The sequence below is a fragment of the Eleutherodactylus coqui genome, chromosome 10, assembly GCF_035609145.1.
Source record: "Eleutherodactylus coqui strain aEleCoq1 chromosome 10, aEleCoq1.hap1, whole genome shotgun sequence".
NCBI lineage: Eukaryota > Metazoa > Chordata > Amphibia > Anura > Eleutherodactylidae > Eleutherodactylus > Eleutherodactylus coqui.
This window is the reverse complement of record NC_089846.1, coordinates 85,654,478-85,676,296: the sequence shown is the minus strand read 5'-3', so window position 1 is coordinate 85,676,296 and position 21,819 is coordinate 85,654,478. Positions and strand designations below refer to the sequence as shown.

Here is a 21,819-nt window from a genome sequence, read left to right as displayed (position 1 = left end):
ATTTTTTTAGTGAGGGTGATGTTTTAACGGTGTTCACAGGGCAGTAAAAATGATGCATCATTGTTATTCTGCGATCGGTACGATTATGTGATACTGAATGTATATCTTTTTTATTATGTAGCACTGCTTAAGACATAATACACCTTTAAGTGCTTATTTACACGGGTGATAAAAGCGCACAAGTTCTGTGCGTTTGCAAGATGCACGAAACTCGTACGTTGTACTAGCCCATTGTTTCCAATGGATTAATTTATGCAGGTGCTTTTACACTCGCAGCGATAGTGCAAGACAGAAAATCTAAAGCATATCCTTTTCTCTGCGATATCGCAGAAAACATGCCCATTATTTGCTATGGGCAGGTAAGAATTGCACTGGACTCGCATGGTGGTCACATGTACACGCGAGTTTCATGCAATTTTTGGATTTCTCCTATTGAAACAACAGGGGACTTTCTGCCAGTGGGAATTGCATGTACCACAATGTGACAGACAAGATCGAAAGTTTGCAAGAGTGATATCGGTCCAAGTTTCTTGCTCGTGTAAACGCAGCCCAAAAATATTACTATTTTTTCCTCTATCTTTTGACCTTCCATAACTATTTCATTTTCCATGGATGCAGCGGCCTGAGGGCTCAGCTGTTGTAGGGTGGCCTTCAGTTTTTATCGGTATTATTTTGCGGTACATACAACTTTCTGGTCACTTTTTATTTATCGTATATACTGGAGTATTAGCCGACCCGAGTATAAGCCGAGTCAATACGTTTTACCACAAAAAACTGGTAAAACTTATTGACTCGAGTCTAAGCCGAGCTATACTCGAGTATATACTAGGTAAAAAAACAAAACGCAATACTCGCCTCCCAGCCGGCGTCTGTCTCCCTGGCCCGATGGTCTCCCCGGTGGTGCGGCAAGCTGCTTCAGACTTCTCCCCGCTGTCATCTCCCTGCTCGGTTTTCAATTTCCCCGCCGTCAGCACTGTGTAAGTAAGCACTGTGATTGGATTGAGTGCCAGCCAATCACAGACGGCAGGGAATTCAAAGCTGAGCAAGGAGATCACAGAGGGGAGAATTCTCAAGCAACTTGCCACACCGCCGGGGAGACCATCGTGCCAGGGACACAGACGCAGGCTGGGAGGTGAGTATTATAGGGTTTTATTTGTTGTTGTTTTTTTTACCTCACTTGAGTATAAAACGAGGGGGGATTTTTCAGCATAAAAAAGTGCTGAAAAACTAGGCTTATGCTCGAGTATATATGGTAATTTCTTTATTGGAAATGGGGTGACCAAAAAAGTGCATTTATTGCATTATGCATTTTCTTTCGGACGCCATGTGAGATTAATGTGTTATTATAATAAACTGGACTTTTACAGATGGAGCAATACCTATTCAAATTTTTCCTCATTTTTTTATTTTTTTGCTACGACGACTGGTAAAAGGTCTTTTTTAAAAGTCTAATATTTTTCGTAATTATTAAAAAAGGTTACTTTTTTGTACTTTGTTTTTTTAGTCCACACAGGGGACTTGAACTTTTGATTGTTTGATTACTTATACAGTATGCAGCATTACTATAGTATTGCATTATACAATATTGTGACAGACATTCTGTTAAGATGTGTCACAGGCAGGTCTTAATAGGTGATCAACCACAGTAGCCCTGGGGGTCTTCAAGAGGCCTTAGGCTGTCATGACACATGGAGGGATCATTGGGGGGCCATTTGGATATCATAATCTTGATCGCTACATTTAAATGACCCTGCCAGAATTGACAGAGGCATTTAAATGGTTATTAGCTACGATTCGAGTATCTCTAATCGTGGCTGATGTGAGCATGTTTGCAGTGGGCTCAGCTTCTAAGTCGCCTCTAAACACTAACACCTGACATGCAGCGTACATGTCTTGGACTACTGATGCACTACATCAGCTTTCTGATTGGCCAGTGCTATTCACATAAGTAATGCTAGCCAATATAAAGTAGTGTGACGTACCTCAGACTACTGAGGCACTGTAGTCTGAGGTGCCGCCATCTTGAAAGATTGAAGAGGGGCCTGGCAAACAGTGAATTTGAGGGAGAACGCCACAAAGGGAGAGTGGAGGATAACTTCCCTCCTCCATTCCCAGGGTAGATTTTATCCCAGCGATCGAAGGGTCGTTTTACGATCGCTCTCTTTTGAAATGAGTAAGAGGGGACAACGGAGGGGTCTCCACTCATCACTCATATAAATGATCTTCTCACCATTTCATCAGCCATTGCCTTCATCATCAGTTTCCCTGACTTCCTGTTCATGGTTCGAGATATAACCGCTCGCCATTTCTTGCTGAACTTGCCCCCACTGTGTTTCCCTTCTTCGGCTCCTTGGGTGTCAGATGGAGTCTCATTTTCAGGGATCTACAGAGAGAAAATGTCAGAAACTGTAAAATATTGACAATATGAATGAAATAGAGATGAGCGAGCACCAAAATGCTCAAGTGCTCGTTACTCGAGTCGAACTTTCAGTGATGCTCGAGAGTTCGTTTTGAGTAACGAACCCCATTGAAGTCAATGGGCGACTCGAGCATTTTTGTATATGACCGGTGCTCCGCTAAGGTTTTCATTTATGAAAATCTTAGCAAATCACCAAAGTCATGTAAAAAATACAGAAATGGATAGGGCAGGCGAGGAGCAACATGCAGGGCTGCATTTCGGGCTCCGAGGTCTCACTATTAAGCCACAATAGTGGCAAGAGTGAGACCCCCCCCCCCCCACTGTCAGCATTAAGATTGTTCTCCTCTGCCACAGCTGTAACAGCTGTGGCAGAGAAGAATGATGTTAGCCCATTGAATTCAATGGAGCCGGCAATACAGCCGGCTCCATTGAAAGCAATGGGCTGCCAGCGAGTGCGGGATGAATTTTTGGGAAGGGCTTAAAAATATAAGCCCTTACCTGAAAATCATCCTAAAATGTGTAAAAATAAAAAATTATGTCAGCATTAAAGGGGTTGTCCCGCGCCGAAATGGGTTTGTTTTTTTTTCAACCCCCCCCCTGTTCGGCGCGAGACAACCCCGATGCAGGGACTGAAAAAAAGAACAGCACAGCGCTTACCTGAATCCCCGCGCTCCGGTGACTTCTATACTTACCGGTTGAAGATGGCCACCGGGGTCTGCTCCCTTCGTGGACCGCAGCTCTTCTGTGCGGTCCATTGCCGATTCCAGCCTCCTGATTGGCTGGAATCAGCACGTGACGGGGCGGAGCTACACGGAGCTACACGGAGCCCCATTGAGAAGATAAGAAGACCCGGACTGCGCAAGCGCGTCTAATTTGGCCATTCAACCATTTTAGACGGCGAAAATTAGATGGGCTCCATGGAGACGAGGACGCCAGCAACGGAGCAGGTAAGTGAAAAACTTTTTATAACTTCTGTATGGCTCATAATTAATGCACAATGTACATTACAAAGTGCATTATTATGGCCATACAGAAGTGTATAGACCCACTTGCTGCCGCTGGACAACCCCTTTAAGATCGCTCTCCTCTGCCACAGCTGTAACAGCTTATAAAAAATATAAGCCCTTACCTGAAAAAGAAAGATTTTAGTGTAAAAAAGAATAAAAATGCAGGCATTATCTTCAATGGAGCCGCTGCTGCTGCCAGCGACTCCATTGAAGACAATGGTCCGCTGGCACACCTGAATTCTTTTTCAGGGAAGGGCTCTACATATAAGCCATTCCCTGGAAATGAATTAAAAGGGATTTAAAAAAAAAAAAAATAGATACCCACCTCCCTTCAGCTGCCGGGGCACAGCCGCGTCTTCTCCTGCTGTCTCCTGCACTGTGGTGCTGAACTGCTGTTATTCAGCTGAGAGCTGCGCTGAGCCAATCAGAGGCAACACTCACTCACCCATTCATGAATTCATGAATGGGTGTGAGTGAGATCTGCCTCTGATTGGTCAGGCTGTGACCAATCAGAGGCAGCTCATTCAGCAGGCGGGGATTTTAAATCCCCGGCTGCTGAATACTACTCACAGCTGTTCAGAGCAGTTCAGGAGGATTGCCAGCTGGCCGCAGCTGAACTCCGTCTGGCGCGACCAGGTGAGTATATATATATTTTTTATTTTTACACATTTCTGGATGAATTGCAGGGAAGGGCTTATATATGTAAGCCCTTCCCGAAAATTCATCCCGCGCTCGCCGGCAGCCCATTGCTTTCAATGGAGCCGGCTGTATTGCCGGCTCCATTGAATTCAATGGGCTAACATCGTTCTGCCGGGACAAGGTGAGTATATTTTTTTTTACTTTTTACACATTTTAGGATGATTTTCAGGTAAGGGCTTATATTTTTAAGCCCTTTCCGAAAATTCATCCCGCGCTAGCCAGCAGCCCATTGCTTTCAATGGAGCCGGCTGTATTGCTGCCTCCATTGAATTCAATGGTCAGTGCTCGTTTAATCGAGACAAGCACCGCGTGGTGCTCGTCTCGAGTAACTAGCATCTCGAGCACCCTAATACTCGAACGAGCATCAAGCTCGGACGAGTATGCTCGCTCATCTCTAGAATGAAACAATATGCAGTCTGTTATCCAGCCCATTGTCAGGGTGGATGGAGCTGGAGGTAGACCGCTCTTTGAATATTGTAATGAATCATAGAATGGTAGAGTTGGAAGAGACCTTCAGGGTTATCGGGTCCAACCCCCTGCTCAGTGCAGGATTTACTAAGTCAACCCAGACAGATGTCTGCCCAGTCTCTGTTTGACGACTTTGATTGAAGAAGAATTCCCCACCTCCTGTGGTAACCTGTTCCACTCATTGATCACCCTCACTGTCTAATATCTAATCTGTGTCTCCTCCCTTTCAGTTTCATCCCATTGCTTCTAGTCTTTCCTTGTACAGATGAGAATAGGGTTAATCCCTCCGCACTGTGACAGCCCTTCAGATATTTGTAGACAGCTATTAAAAGGGTTCTGTCATTAGAAAAAAAAATTCTATACTTACTTTTTCCTCCCCAGGCAGCCGTCTTACCGCAGCTTCACCTCACCGATCTTCTCCTGGCTCCTGCAGTCCCCCCGGGTCACATCACCTCCAAGTGTCCAGACTCTTTTTCCTGTTTTGGAGCATCCATTCTCGGCATCCTCCTTTCTGCAGGGCAGTGTACGTTATGTCATTAGTGACATAGCGTTCAATGCCTAGCAGGGAATGCCGTGCTATTGCTGAAACTGTGCATGCACGCTGTCTCACTGCAATAGTATATGAACACTTGTGGCGAGACAGCGTGCATGCCCACTGCATAACCAAAGAGCCTGTTCCTTCCAAAAACGAAGTTCTTTATTGTTCCATATACATAAATAGGCAGCAATGTTTCAACTCCTACCGCCAGTGCACTTATGCACTGAGCTGAATTCTGCAGGAAGCAGACAGCTTCATTCCTAGTGCAGTGGCCAGGCTTAGGGCTCAGTCACACGGGGGCGCATCGGCACCCTACACAGGCGCTGATGCGCCCGTGTGACTGAGCCCTCACTGCAGGAGGAAGACGGCTGTACCTCAAGACGGACGTCTCTCTGCAGTGCTGAAGAAAGAACACATGACCGGCAATGAAGCCGGTCACATGTTCTTTCTCCCAGCGCTGCAGAGAGACGTCCGTCTTGAGGTACGGCCGTCTCCTTCCTGCAGTAACACGGGCGCCGATGCGCCCATGTGACTGAGCCCTGAGTATTACAAATAATGTTACCATTGAAGTGAGTAGCAGCTGTACATGTACTACCAAGCCTGGCCACTGCAATAGGAACAGAGCTGTCTATTTCCTGCAGAAACCAGCTCTGTGCATGAGCACACAGGGCCAGTGAACACCTGATCAAAGGAGGTCATGGAAGGCAGACCTCCATTGATTTACTGTTAGTGGCCTGTCCTAGGCATAGGCCGTCAATAGTTTACAATTAGACAACCCCTTTAAACAGCAGACTATTCAGAATACAAGTTTGCTCCCCCTGCAGAATGACAGAAGGGTTAAAAACCTAGCAACATTTTAACACAATACTAGCAACCTGTTACATCCTGCCCCTTCTACCCACTGATTCCTGCCACATCTCTGCTGGCCCTTTGAAGTAGAAGCAGCTCTTTACAACCGACAAGAAGTGTGAGCACAGGCTTCGCTGGAAGCGCTGATCTGTTTAGTAACAATCCGCGCTCTTGTGTAATCTTGATGGTTGATCACCATTGTGTAAACCCCCCACAACCCCCAGGTTCAACTTTCTGAGAATACTGTGTGGCTTCAAAACATCTTCTGCAATAACAGAACAACACACTGCAGTCTCATGTAGCAGCAGTCATGCAGGGTAGCAGAAGTTGTGCAGCAGACAATAGAATAAATAAATCTTGTTATTTGTATAGCGCCAACTTATTCCACAGCACTTTCAGGTAATTTTTTTATTTATTACCCCCCTACCAAGCTGGGTACTCATTTTACCAACCTCAGAAGGATGGGAGGCTGAGTTGACCTTGAGCTGGCTGCCTGACCCATGTGGGGATCAAACTTGCAACCTTCTGGTCATGAGTGAGAGCTTATACTCTGCACCACATGAGCAGTAGCTTTGTAGCAAACTGTAGTGTAGCAGAGTTCACATATAGCAATAGTTGTGCAGCAGACTGTAGTGTAGCATTAATTGTGCAGCAGACTATAGTGTAGCAGTATTTGTGCAGCAGACTGTAGTGTAGCAGTGTTTGTGCGACAGATTGTAGTGTAGCAGTGTTTGTGCGACAGATTGTAGTGTAGCGGAGTTCACATGTAGCAGTAGTTGTGCAGCAGACCGTAGTGTAGTAGTAGTTGTGCAGCAGAGTGTAGTGTAGCAGAGTTCACATGTAGCAGTAGTTGCGCAGCAGAGTGTAGTGTAGCAGTGTTTGTACGACAGATTGTAGTGTACCAGAGTTCACATGTAGCAGTAGTTGCGCAGTAGGCTGTAGTGTAGCAGTAGTTGTGCAGCAGAGTGTAGTGTAGCAGAGTTCACATGTAGCAGTAGTTGTGCAGCAGAGTGTAGTGTAGCAGAGTTCACATGTAGCAGTAGTTGTGCAGCAGACCGTAGTGTAGCAGTAGGGCTTCATGTCCACGGGGAAAATCAGGCCCGCCGTGGATTCTTCATGGAGAATCCTGCAGCGGGTCTCTCGTTTCCCAGGGACATGTGGCTAAAAAGAAGAATTTACTCACCTGTCCGGACGCTGCGGATCTGCCCTCCGTCGCGGCCGGATCTTCTTTCTTCGGCCCGGCAGATGTGCTCGGAACGCCAGCAGCATGCCGTGCGCATGCGCCAGGCACTCCATTTTTATCTAACTCCTGCTCTCCCGCGCTCCCGGTGTACCGTGGAGCCGGGCGGCTTCCATAGGCTGCAATAGAAGCCTGCAGGAGCCGTCCCCGCGGGGGACCCGCACTAAAATGGAGCATGCCGCGGTTTTTTCCCCGCACACGCAATCCGCGCCTCAAGGGGAAAATGACATCTGCAGGTATTTAGCTACCTGCGGGTGTCCAATGCATCCCTATGGGGCGCGGCTCCGCGTGCGGGAAAAACGCTGCAGATTTGAAATCTTCTTTTTAACATGGACATGCAGCAGACTATAGGGTAGCAGTAGTTGTGCAGCAGACTGTAGTGTAGCCGTAGTTGTGCAGCAGACTTTAGTGTAGCGGTAGTTGTGCGGCAGACTGTAGCGTAGCAGAGTTCACATGTAGCAGTAGTTGTGCAGCAGACTGTAGTGTAGAAGAAGTCTTGCAGCAGACTGTAGTGTAGCAGGAGTTGTGCAGCAGACTATAGGGTAGCAGGAGTTGTGCAGCAGATAGTAGTGTAGCAGAGTTCACATGTATCAGTAATTGTGCAGCAGATTGTAGTGTCGCAGTAGTTGTGCAGCAGACTGTAGGTAGCAGGAGTTGTGCGACAGATTGTAGTGTAGCAGAGTTCACATGTAGCAGTAGTTGTGCAGCAGACCGTAGTGTCGCAGTAGTTGTGCAGCAAATTACAGTGTAGCAGTAGTTGTGCAGCAGACTGTAGGGTAGTAGTAATTGTGCGGCAGATTGTAATGTAGCAGTAGTTGTGCATCAGACTTTAGTGTAGCGGTAGTTGTGCGGCAGATTGTAGTGTCGCAGTAGTTGTGCAGCAGACTGTAGGTAGCAGGAGTTGTGCGACAGATTGTAGTGTAGCAGAGTTCACATGTAGCAGTAGTTGTGCAGCAGACCGTAGTGTCGCAGTAGTTGTGCAGCAAATTACAGTGTAGCAGTAGTTGTGCAGCAGACTGTAGGGTAGTAGTAATTGTGCGGCAGATTGTAATGTAGCAGTAGTTGTGCATCAGACTTTAGTGTAGCGGTAGTTGTGCGGCAGATTGTAGTGTAGCAAAGTTCACATGTCGCAGTAGTTGTGCAGCAGACTGTAGTGCAGCAGTAGTCATGCAGCAGACTGTAGTGTAGCAGGAGTCGTGCAGCAAACTGTAGTGTAGCAGTAGTCGTGCAGCAAACTGTAGTGTAGCAGTAGTCGTGCAGCAGACTGTAGTGTAGCAGGAGTCGTGCAGCAGACTGTAGTGTAGCAGTAGTCGTGCAGCAGACTGTAGGGTAGCAGGAGTTGTGCAGCAGACTTTAGTGTAGCGGTAGTTGTGCGGCAGATTGTAGTGTCGCAAAGTTCACATGTAGCAGTAGTCATGCAGCAGACTGTAGGGTAGCAGGAGTTGTGCAGCAGACTGCAGTGTAGCAGGAGTTGTGCAGCAGATTGTACTGTAGCAGTAGTTGTGCAGCAGACTGTAGTGTCGCAGTAGTTGTGCAGCAGACTGTAGGGTAGCAGTAGTTGTGCAGCAAGCTGTGACATCCCTTATTGTGAATGATGGATCTCGTGTTAACTATATATATAAAAAAAATGTATTTGCCGTAAAAACTTGAAGGGGTTTTCCACGGAAATACTATTGATGACCTATCATCAGGATAGGTCATCAATAGTTGACCGGCTGGGGTTCGTCGCTGGGGACCCTGACCGATCAGCTGAGCGGGTGCATGCTGTCAACACCGAAAATACACAGAAGTCAGAGCAGAAGCCCCCGTGCTGACCTCCATGTAGTGGCCGGCGCTTGTAACTAGAGACACGTCTCTCATTGAAATCAACGCGAGCCATGCCTGCAGTTACAAGTGCCGGCCACTACATAGAGGTCAGCCGAAAGACTTCAAATGCTTCCGCTCTTAACTCTGTGTATTTGGCGCGGAAGTCTCCGCGCTGACCTCCCATGTAGGGGCCTGCACTTGAAACTGCAGGCACAGATCCCATTGAAATCAATTAACTAAAATAATTCATGAGCTGAGCTTTTGGGCTGAAAGTAAGTGAACCGCTGAGTCTGCTGAACGCATTGAGCAGCGGCAGCTTCCTGCACTGACACCGGAGGAACGACAGGAAGGTAAGTATAACACATCCCCGGACTCTGCAGGTCGCCTACTTTAGGCTCATAGGACTAATCTCTTGAAATACATATTTTTCCACAAAAAAAAAATTGACAAAAAAAAAATCTATTAATAATGTATTTCATTTTTTGTCGCTTTACATTATGCATAGTTTGGGGGAAGAAAAATTCATCATAAATCAGAAAAGAAGAAGAAATGACTGACTATATGTGGAATGAGATAAAGTTTGTTTGACAGATGCCTAATTTTACTGAAAACAACAATAATTGTGTAAGAACAGGTCTGCTCAGCCGAGGACGCTGCGCTCAATATAACAGATTGATCTTCACTGCGCTGCCTGTGTATGGGCAACCAAACTGATACAGTCCAAAATCAATCAGCCTTTACATTTTTTCTTCTGCCCTCATCATACCCGCTGATCGCCTCGAGCGGCTGAAATTCCAAGCTGCAAACGTGATAACATACTTATGTTTAGTGTTGAGCAAACTGAAAAAGCTGAACCCTGTTTTAGGTCAAAATTTGCTAAAAGTTTGGTTCGGCGCGAACCAAATCCATTAAAAGAAGAAGATTAAAAAAAGAAGGAAAAGGAAGAATGAAAAATAAGAAGGAAATAAGGGAAAGAGAAGAAGGGAAAAAAATCCTATTCCATCTTCCTTTTTCTTCTTTTTCTCCCTTTCCCTACTTTTTCTGTCTTTTTTCTTCTTTCTTTTTACTTTTTTCTTCACTAACTTTGCATCAAAAGTCCTTGGATACCCTCCCGGGTGACCTCAGTGTGTTATACAGGGCTTTTATAGCTCTCAGGCCACCTTCACACGGGCGACAAAATCGCAATGCAACAGGGCTACAATCCGCATGTATGTGAAGCTCATGCTCACCAATGGGTTCCTTCATATTTGCAATGGTTTGTAGGCTGCTCTATTGCAAGAAAAAAAAATGGCGGCATGCTGAATATTGCCGCCATTTGTGATGTTTTGTAGCCTATGTTTCCCTATGTAGCCTTCCTTTGTGTTACATCGCATGAAATCATGGTTTTCGTGCGATGCAACTTTAACAGTAGGAAGTGTTACTGTTTCCCCTAAAATAACCCCTAGCTGCATTTAAAAAAAAAATTAAAACAATACCTCACACTCACAGACGCTGTCCGCTCCATTGCACTTCTCATCCCGAAGCTCCAGCACACTTTTTTGCAGTCTTCAGCCTCCACTTCCTGGTTAGGAGGTTCATAAAGCCTGCCTCCAGGAAGTGCTGGGTTTGATTGGTTCTCGAGGAACCAATTACAGCCATTCAATGCGATTTTTTTTTCTTAAATGCAACTATGGGTTAATTTCGGGGTAGAGCTTATATCATAAGCCCCAGCCCTGAATATCCTGGCAGAAGAGCGCTACAGAGTCGTGTGACGTTGTAGGATCCAACAAAATCGTGATATCGCCACAAGAAAATGCAACGATATCGTGGGAACACAGCTGCAATATAGCTGCAATTTTTTTTGCGCCAATATCGCTGTCACCTGTGTGAAAGAGGCCTTAGTGTTATGCACCAGTTTTACGGGTATTGGTGAACTTCCACTTCGGTTCCAACGAATTCAGACCGACCTTACCTTTTGCCAAATTCAGTGAGCCGGCTGAACTGAACGTTGCAGAAGTTTGCTCTACTCTGCTTATGTTTATCATTCCTTGCTATTCTTGTAATCCCAGGTTGCCCTCTGCCAGACCAACATCCATAAACCGCCACAAATGAGTGACTGCAGTGGTATAAAGATGCGCTCTAAGTCTTTTCTGAATTTCTCTTCAAGATTGTAAGGAATTGTAAGCTTGGAGAAAGATACTGTTGTTCTACATTAACATGTTGTTCAGGATCTCGTCAGATATCTGTAGTCCACATGTAAATGTAGACTCAATCCAATGAAAACCCACCTCTAAAATCTGGTCACCTTACTTTTGTGTACTCTTCTAATGGAGGATGATCAAACAAGTCACTTGTCTCAGGATTACTGCTTCTCCTTGTGGAGAGCGCCAGGTCTGTAAGGAGACTTATAGGCCATGCAATGCTCCTCTGGGAAAACTGATATGCAAATGAGAGAGATGGTATAGTATAGCTTCCCTAAAAGTCAATGCCCAACATTCTAGCAGGCAACACGACTACGGCTTATATCCTTGGTCATTTTGAAAGACCTGTTACAAGGTTGGTCACTGAGTTCTAGAGAAGTTACACTTCCTTTTAGTAAGTGGTGCTGCAGAGTAACTGGTCCATCCACAAAGAAGCCTTGGTATGTATCAGTATGAGATGAGAGGCATGTAGAGGCGCAGAGATTTCCATAGGTGTCATATTAAGGAACTTAGAGATGAGCGAACCTACTCGTTTCAAGTAATTACTCAGTCGAGCAACGCGATTTTCGAGTACTTCCGTACTCGGGTGAAAATATTCGGGGGGCGCCGGGGGGCGGGGGGAGGCGTTGCAGAGCGGGAGGTAGCAGCGGGGAACAGGGGGGAGCCCTCTCTCTCCCCCCCCCCACTCCCCGCTGCAACCCCCCACTCACCCATGGCGCCCCCCGAATCTTTTCGCCCGAGTATGGAAGTACTCGAAAATCGCGGCGCTCGGGCGAAAAAGGGGCGTGGCCGAGTACGCTCGCTCATCTCTATAAGGATCCATAAAATGTGGCTGCATAACTTGTCTGGGTGCAACAAAGCCTACCTGAGATCAATAGAGGGAAAGTACCGAGTATAAGCAGCGCCACCCAGAGGTCACACAGTGTACAATCCACATTTAGCAAACTTTCTCACTATGAGAAAGCATTTGCCAAAGGAATAAACTACCAGAAAAGCTAAAACCCAGAAAAGCTTTTAAGTTTGAACCCAACCTGACAGACAATGGCACCATTTATTATGCTACTAGAACTTATATAACTATTTGTATTAATTTCAAAGTATTTATATACATAAAACAAAAACTTCTACATTATTCTACATCTTTCTGCATTAACACTGTCATGTCCATGCATTAAATTTAGCTCTGATTTTGTGTTTTTGAGTCAGAAGGTCTATAAATGGCCCAGCGGTATCCTGTTCTTATACGGTACTTTATATATTGTGCTATCAAGCAGCAAAAAGAGGAAGCAAATACAGCCCTAATGAATCATGAGTGATATGCACAGCGGAATATTTAATGATCTGGTCATATGCAGAGATGAGATATATATACACTGAATGGCCACTTTATTAGACCTTCATCGAGTAGCACGATGGACCTCTGTTGGCCTTCAGAACTGCAGCAACTCATTGTGGTGTAGATTCCACTAGGTGATAAAATCATTCTGTAGGAGTATCGGCCAGTATTGTTCTATCTTGTCTTCACCAGAATAATGGGTGGAGACATGCTTTGGCAGTCCTGAGTTGAAGGACAAGCCACCAGTGGCTGATTGGCTGCCACAGACGTGCCCTCCTGAGCTGGACCTCCTGCCTGATCCTCCTGGGCCGGCCGGTACCCACACACATGCCGCTGAAAGCGAGCAGGGCTGGCCCTGAAGGTAAGCTGGCCTCCCATCCCTGCTCCTGACAGCTCACATGTGTAGTGGCTGAGACCCAGCCGACACCCTGGGATCACCGCTCCCAGCACATGCCGCCGCAGTCACTCTGCTTTCTGACCAGCATCCATGGGGGCAGACAAGCGCCTTCTCTACAAGCCACTGGCCCTACTAGCTAATGGGGACAGTGGAGGACAAGGAGGCATGAAGCCGGCCCCCCCCCCACTTCTCACCACCCTTTTTGCTCTCTCATGGTCCCATGCAGTCCGCATCCAAAACGCGCTGTTTAGGGCCCTGCTGTGCCGCCTCATTGGCGCTGCCGCTAGCAACGCTGTCACTCTGCCTGTTCTCCCTGTGGTCTCTAGCAGCAGTAGCAGGTGCAACTTCAGGGCCGGCCTCGCTTCCAGCGGCATATATGTGTGTGGGGTCCGGGAGGATGAGGCAGGAGATCCAGCTCAGGAGGGCACGTCAGCAGCCAATCAGCTGCTGGAGGTGTGTCCTTCAACTCAGGAAAGCCAAAGCATGTCTCCACCCATTATTCTGGTGGAGATAAGATACAACAGTACTATATCGGCCCCTGCAGACAGGAACCTCCTTGTAGTCGCTGCAAATTAGATAGAGGTGCTGACGTGTTCTCACCAGCTGACAAGAAGGGGTCATCCATTCATGCAACATAGATCTGGATCCATCATCTGCAGTTTACTGACTGTGCAGCGCCTATTGAAAAGAATGATTCCTGACATCCCTGGCAGATGTGGTATTGCAGGCATAGCTCCCACTGAAGTGAACTTAATTTCACTTTGCCTTTTATTATGGATGATTCCACAATGCATGAACACTCTGTACTATTAGAATTGGTCTGTAGACGGCAGCTATGGACTCACCTCACTCTCCAGGTTGAATTCTTTGTCGCACACACCAGGAGAGCTGAGCTTTGATTTGCCAAAATCCTTAAAACTGCTGGAACGTTGTAAGGAGAGCTGAAGAAGAAGAAACACAGAATGAAGGCAGAAGAAAAAAAATGAAATGCAGCATCAAATCTCTAGTTCATCACTAGTAATACTCCAAAAACTGGTCCAGCGTTATACATTAGTCTCTTCTGCACATCGGAGGACACTGGAACAGATATACTCCCCTACACAATATACTCCCCTACAAATTTACAACTGACCACATCTGCAGTTTCACCGCAACTTACTTGTCCAGCAAAACAATCGACGCCATGCTGGATCCCAACAGATCCCAATATAAGTCATTGGAGTCTGTTGGTGTTTTTAACAGAAACCATTGCACAGTTGTAAAGTTGGGGGCGCCATTTTATTAACCAACAAAACCTCATGTTGGCAGATCATTCGGTGGCCTCTTTGCTTCTCTTAGAACATGTTCACCTGGCACTTCCATGTGGCTAATCCATGTTGGATTTTTCTGACACAGATCTTCTACATAGTCAGCGGCAACAGTCCAAGGCTAAAGGAAAAGTCACACGGGCGTTTTGATGCACAAATTTTTGAACGCATCCGTTATGCGTTCAAAAATTTGCGTGACCTAAGCGGGCGTCACGGCGGAACAAACGCTGCTAGCAGCGTTTATCCGCTCAATAGGGCTCCATCACACAGGCGTTTCCCGCTATCCCCTGCTGCGGCTGTGACAGCTGTGGCAGGGGTTTTCTTCATCTCAGCAGGGAGTCCCATTATTACTGGACACTGTGACAGCATCGCGCTCCTCTGTGACAGCTGTAGCAGAGGATTTCTTCATCTCAGCGGGGAGTCCCATTTTCACTACACACTGTGACAATGCTGTCAGTGTTCAGTGACAATGGGACTCTCCGCAGAGGGGAATAAATCCTCTGTTACAACTGTAGGACAGGATCGCAATGTTCTCTGTATGCCAATGGGGCCGCCGCAGCTGCCAACGGCCCCATTGCCCACAGGTGAAACCCCTGGATGTGACAGCATCCAGGGGTCTTACATCCAAGGAATCCCCTGCTGCAGCTGTCACAGTCGCAGCAGGGGATAGCGGGCAGCAGTCTTTTTGAGCGAATAAATGCTGCTAGCAGTGGTTTTTCCGCCGTGTGTCCGCTTCGGTCACGCAAATTTTGGAAAGGCATAATGGATGCGTTCAAAAATTTGTGCGTCAAAATGCCTGTGTGACTGAGGCCTCAATGTGACAAATCTTTCTGTGGCCACCAGATACCATTTCCATGCAGAAACCGCTTTGAAAATTGACATGTCAATTCTTTTTCTCTGCAAGGTAGATTTCAAAATGTGTGTGCAGAAAACTCCCCACTCCCATTGACTTGATTGCGATGCAATTGGGATGCAGATTCTGATGCTGATTTTGGTATAGAAACCGCATTATGATCCTCATCTAACAAAGGCCCCCCGCACACGGGCAAAAATTCCCAGGATTTCCCGCAGAATTTCCACCCGTGGCCGCTGCCATAGGATTGCATTAGAAAACGCAATCCTAGACAGACAGACGGGATTTTCTCCACATGAAATCATGTACGAAAAACAAATTGCGGCATGTTCTATTTCTGTGCGGGGTTCGCAGAGACCCGCACAGAAATGTCAGTGGTGACGGGCAGGCTCCTCTCTGCGCATGTGCCAACTGGCTGGCAGCCGGAACACAGCGCAAAGAGGAGACGCCAGGAGCTGGTAAGCCACAGGACTCTGCAGGGACAAGGGACCGCATCCCGCTGTGAGAATTCTCGCAGCAGGATCCAACCAGGCCGTCTGTAGGTGGCCAAACTCAGTGTAAATGGGGCCTTTTATAGAGACTTACTGTCCATTTTTTTTTTTTTTTTTTTTTAAATTCTATAGTTTTTGATCTCTGGAGTACTTAAAGGGACTGCCCACTTGTGATATTAGTAATTATATGTAAGTCCTTATCTACACGTAATACCTGCTATTTATCTTCCTCGCTGTTTGCTGAGTTGGCTGCTTTTTAGTTCAGTTCCACTAAGGCAGAGCTGTGATGTCTGATTATAGTTTATCTACTGTGTCTACAGGTAGTCTGAGACATGCCCCTTGTCTTATCATTGGTTGAAGCTGCTGCATCCTCACATAGGACGCAGTATTATACTAGTTATATTCTCGTACATAGGGGACAGTATTATAGTAGTTATATTTATGTACATAGGAGGCAGTATTATAGTAGTTATATTCTTGTACATAGGGGCAGTATTATAGTAGTTATATTCTTGTACATAGGAGGCAGTATTATAGTAGTTATATTCTTGTACATAGGGGCAGTATTATAGTAGTTATATTCTTGTACATAGGAGGCAGTATTATAGTAGTTATATTCTTGCACATAGGGAGCAGTATTATAGTAGTTATATTCTTGTACATAGGAGGCAGTATTATAGTAGTTATATTCTTGTACATAGGGGGCAGTATTATAGTAGATATATTCTTGTACATATGGGCAGTATTATAGCAGTTATATTTTTGTACATAGGAGGCAGTATTATAGTAGTTATATTCTTGTACATAGGGGCAGTATTATAGTAGTTATATTCTTGTACATAGGAGGCAGTATTATAGTAGTTATATTCTTGTACATAGGGGGCAGTATTATTGTAGATATATTCTTGTACATAGGGGGCAGTATTATAGTAGTTATATTCATGTACACAGGAGCAGTATTATAGTAGTTATACTCTTGTACATAGGAGCAGTATTATAGTAGTTATATTCTTGTACATAGGAGCAGTATTATAGTAGTTATATTCTTGTACATAGGAGGCAGTATTATAGTAGTTATATTCTTGTAAATAGGGGGCAGTATTATAGTAGTTATATTCTTGTACATAGGAGGCAGTATTATAGTAGTTATATTCTTGTACATAGGGAGCAGTATTATAGTAGTTATATTCTTGTACATAGGGGGCAGTATTATAGTAGTTATATTCTTGTACATACGGAGCAGTATTATAGTAGTTTTATTCTCGTACATAGGGGGCAGTATTATAGTAGTTATATTCTTGTACATAGGGATCAGTATTATAGTAGTTATATTCTTGTACATAGGGAGCAGTAATATAGTAGTTATATTCTTGTACATAGGAGGCAGTATTATAGTAGTTATATTATTGTACATAGGGGGCAGTATTGTGGTAGTTATATTCTTGTACATAGGGACAGTAATATAGTAGTTATATTCTTGTACATAGGAGGTAGTATTATAGTAGTTATATTCTTGTACATAGGGAGCAGTATTATAGTAGTTATATTCTTGTGCACAGGGGGCAGTATTATAGTAGTTATATTCTTGTACATAGGAGGCAGTATTATAGTTGTTATATTCTTGTACATAGGTGCAGTATTATAGTAGTTATATTCTTGTACATAGGGGGCAGTATTATAGTAGTTATATTCTTGTACATAGGAGCCAGTATTATAGTAGTTATATTCTTGTACATAGGAGCAGTATTATAGTAGTTATGTTCTTGTACATAGGAGCAGTATTATAGTAGTTATATTCTTGTACATAGGGGGTAGTATTATAGTAGTTATGTGCTTGTACATAGGAGCAGTATTATAGTAGTTATATTTTTGTACATAGGGGGTAGTATTATAGTAGTTATATTCTTGTACACAGGGGGCAGTATTATAGTAGTTATATTCTTGTACATAGGGGGTAGTATTATAGTAGTTATATTCTTGTACACAGGGGGCAGTATTATAGTAGTTATATTCTTGTACATAGGGGGTAGTATTATAGTAGTTATATTCTTGTACATAGGAGGCAGTATTATAGTAGTTATATTCTTGTACATAGGAGCAGTATTATAGTAGTTATATTCTTGTACATAGGAGGCAGTATTATAGTAGTTATGTGCTTGTACATAGGAGCAGTATTATAGTAGTTATATTCTTGTACATAGGGGGTAGTATTATAGTAGTTATATTCTTGTACACAGGGGGCAGTATTATAGTAGTTATATTCTTGTACATAAGTTAGCAGTATTATAGTAGTTATATTCTTGTACATAGGGGGCAGTATTATAGTAGTTATATTCTTGTACATAGGGGGCAGTATTATAGTAGTTATATTCTTGTACATAGGAAAAGTATTATAGTAGTTATATTCTTGTACATAGGAAAAGTATTATAGTAGTTATGTTCTTGTAGCTAGCGGGCAGTATTAACTTCATTTCATATTAATTGACTCATAAACGACTGACACTGAGAATAAGATGCATTTTATACCAAGGTGGGCTGTTTATGAAATGTTTCTTCTGGACTAAGTTTTGTTGAGAACATTCAGAGTAAATAACATATGTGTTTTCTCTTTAAAAATATTATAATTCGGTCTATGAAGTCCAGATACTGTAGAACATCATCTAATCACTTTTTTCTTGACTCATATTCGCAGAATATTTGGGACTGTGAAACGTATTTTCCACATGAAGCCAGAGGAGATGTTATGTTCCATTTTATTTTATCTAGTAACTCTACAAACATTACATTTTGGTTTATTTCTTAGAATATTTTTTTATTGAGCCTTAAAATGCATCTTCATAAAAAATAACTATATTTTTCTTATGTCATCAAATAGGAAATGTCAGTAATAAAAATAACTCGAATCTCAGGCAGCTGAATATTTCACACTGAATGGCGCAGTTAAAGGATTTTATTACAGTTATTACTTTATGAAAAGCTGGTGGTTCAGGCAAAGCAGCCAAGAAATGTCCTAATTAAGTTACATACACTACTATCCTCACTTAGTAAGTTATAACCCGAAGATACATTCGCAGAAGTGTTACAATCTGCAGAGTTAAGCCAGTATCATAGAGACACAAGATTAATGAATTCATTGAAAAGGAGAACACAAAAAGTCAGGCGTCAGTACAGGATAAGTATTGTATGTACACAGTGACTCCACCAGCAGAATAGTGAGTGCAGCTCTGGAGTATAATACAGGATGTGACTCAGGATCAGTACAGGATAAGTAATGTATGTGCACAGTGACTCCACCAGCAGAATAGTGAGTGCAGCTCTGGAGTATAATACAGGATGTAACTCCGGATCAGTACAGGATAAGTAATGTATGTACACAGTGACTCCACCAGCAGAATAGTGAGTGCAGCTCTGGGGTATAATACAGGATGTAACTCAGGATCAGTACAGGATAAGTAATGTATGTACACAGTGACTCCATCAGCAGAATAGTGAGTGCAGCTCTAGAGTATAATACTGGATGTAACTCAGGATCAGTACAGGATAAGTAATGTATGTACACAGTGACTCAACCAGCAGAATAGTGAGTGCAGCTCTGGAGTATAATACAGCATGTAACTCAGGATCAGTACAGGATAAGTAATGTATGTACATAGTGACTCCATCAGCAGAATAGTGAGTGCAGCTCTAGAGTATAATACTGGATGTAACTCAGGATCAGTACAGGATAAGTAATGTATGTACACAGTGACTCAACCAGCAGAATAGTGAGTGCAGCTCTGGAGTATAATACAGGATGTAACGCAGGATCAGTACAGGATAAGTAATGTATGTACACAGTGACTCCACCAGCAGAATAGTGAGTGCAGCTCTGAAGTATAATACAGGATGTAACTCAGGATCAGTACAGGATAAGTAATGTATGTACATAGTGACTCTACCAGCAGAATAGTGATTGCAGCTCCGCAGTATAATACAGAATGTAACTCAGGATCAGTACAGGATAAGTAATGTATGTACACAGTGACTCCACCAGCAGAACAGTGAGTGCAGCTCCGCAGTATAATACAAGATGTAACTCAGAATCAGTACAGGATAAGTAATGTATGTACACAGTGACACCACCAGCAGAATAGTGAGTGCAGCTCTGGAGTATAATACAGGATGTAACTCGGGGTCAGTACAGGATTAGTAATGTATGTACACAGTGACTCCATCAGCAGAATAGTGAGTGCAGCTCTGCAGTATAATACAGGATGTAAGTCCGGATCAGTACAGGATATGTAATGTATATTTTGCACTGACTCATGGTGATTTTAATGATAAGTTGACCAAGAAATTTAATGTCATTTTCCCAACAACTCAAATATGAGCAGTCAATGGTCCATATCACAAATGAAGTAGGCTGGAGATCAATGGAGTAGTGGACACTCCTAGATGGTACATTTCCTGGGAAAGTTGCCACTTCCTCTTGTAAACCAGGTATACACTATATAGACAAAAGTATTTGGACACTGCAGAAAATCAGCAAATATGCAAACACTGAGTTTGCCGCACGCCATGCTGGGAAGGGCATGGGTAAAATAAAAAGCTGCTCATTTTGTAATAACCATTCATCCGATCGAGCAATTGTGGCACAAACTGTAGTGACGGGTATGACACCGCCACCCACGCCCATCCTCACAACAATCTCTTCTCGCAGCCTGGCACAAGGAATGGCGAGCTATTCCTGCCCAGACTTACAGAGTACTCGTGGAAAGTATGCCTCGACGTGCTACAGCTGTAATATAAGCAAAAGGAGGGCCGAAAGTTACTAAATAGAGGAATAAAGCACTTCTTCTGAAAAACATACAGTGTCCAAATATTTTTGTCCATATAGTGTATATATGTATATGTATACACACTCACAGACTACTGGAACATTTCAGGTCATTTTTGACATTAGCATAGTTAAAGTCCAGCAAATAACTAAACATGGTTCAAAGATTCAAAAGTAAATTAAAAAGCATTAAAATTAGGATATTTTAACCTTTGAATTTATGATTTTAATCAAAGGACTTATGTTAGAGAACACATCAAGGATGGCTGCTCTGCACCACAAAAAGCAAATCATGATTCTATGTAACCAGTGTTGGAATAGACTGCATTACAGGATGTGGACAGAGCATATTGCTATCATAATGGCAAGAAAAAGGTACATAACCAAAAACAACAGACAGACAATTATAACCCTTAGAGGTGAAGGTCTGTCCTACAGGGAAACTGCCAAGAGAGCCAAGGTGGCAGTCAGTGCAGTTTCCTATACTATCAAAAGGCACTTGGAAACTGGAGGAAACTCTGACAGGAAAAGATCTGGCCGACCGAAGGCCACTGCAGAATCAGATGGCAAGTATTTGAGAGTCAACAGTTTGCATGATGGGCGCCTCACAGCACAAAACCTTCAAGCGCAGTTTAATAGGGCAAAAAATAAATAAAGAAGTTTCCATTTCAGCTGTGAAGAGGGGACTTCTATCTGCAGGTCTGGCAGGTAGAGGATCAGTGAGAAGCCACTGCTGAGACTGCAAAATAAAAAAAGCCTTGCCTGGGCCAAGCAGCCCCTCCAATGGATTACTGAAGAGTGGAAGATGGGCTTGCAGACTGATGAATAAAAATGTGACATATTTGGTACATCACTCAGGGTTTTGTACGCCATCAAGTAGGTGACTGGATGGTTCCTGAGCGTGTAACACCAACTGTCAAACATGGAGGAGGAAGTATGATTGTCTGGGGCTCTTTTGTTTGATCCAGAGTTGGCAACTTGCACAGAGTGACTGGACACTGGACAAAAAGAGCTACCACTGCATACTGATATGCCATCCAATATCCTCTGGTGTACGCCTAGTTGGTCAGGGGTTCATATTATAGCAACACAATGATTAAAAACATTCTTTAATGTTACGTCAGAACACCTTGAGAAGATCAGAAGAAGACAGCAGGCTACAAATAATGGAACAACCTGCACAGTCTCCAGATTTAAGGCACAACAATTATCGCTCAAAATTCGCTCAAAAGCCATCTTTTGAGTGATAACCGTTGCATCTAAACGCAATGCCATCATGCACTCTTCGTGCACTCTGATTCTTCGTTCATCGCTGATTTTGAACAATTTTCGAGCGATCATCTTGCAGTGTAAATGGGGCTTTAAACCCACCTTGTTTGGGATGGACTGGACAGAAGGGTGAAAGCAAAGCAA

General features: G+C 43.9%; 1 protein-coding gene across 1 annotated transcript in view; it reads right to left on the bottom strand.

The window, feature by feature from the left end:
- The window catches only part of SASH3 (SAM and SH3 domain containing 3), a 44,881-nt gene that overhangs the window by 11,972 nt on the left and 11,090 nt on the right, over positions 1-21,819 (bottom strand). Inside the window, exons 2-3 of the mRNA XM_066581439.1 lie at positions 13,785-13,880; positions 2,231-2,383 (exon numbers count right to left, since the gene is read on the bottom strand). Coding sequence (XP_066437536.1) covers positions 2,231-2,383; positions 13,785-13,880 — 249 coding nt within the window. The remainder of the gene's footprint in view (positions 1-2,230; positions 2,384-13,784; positions 13,881-21,819) is intronic.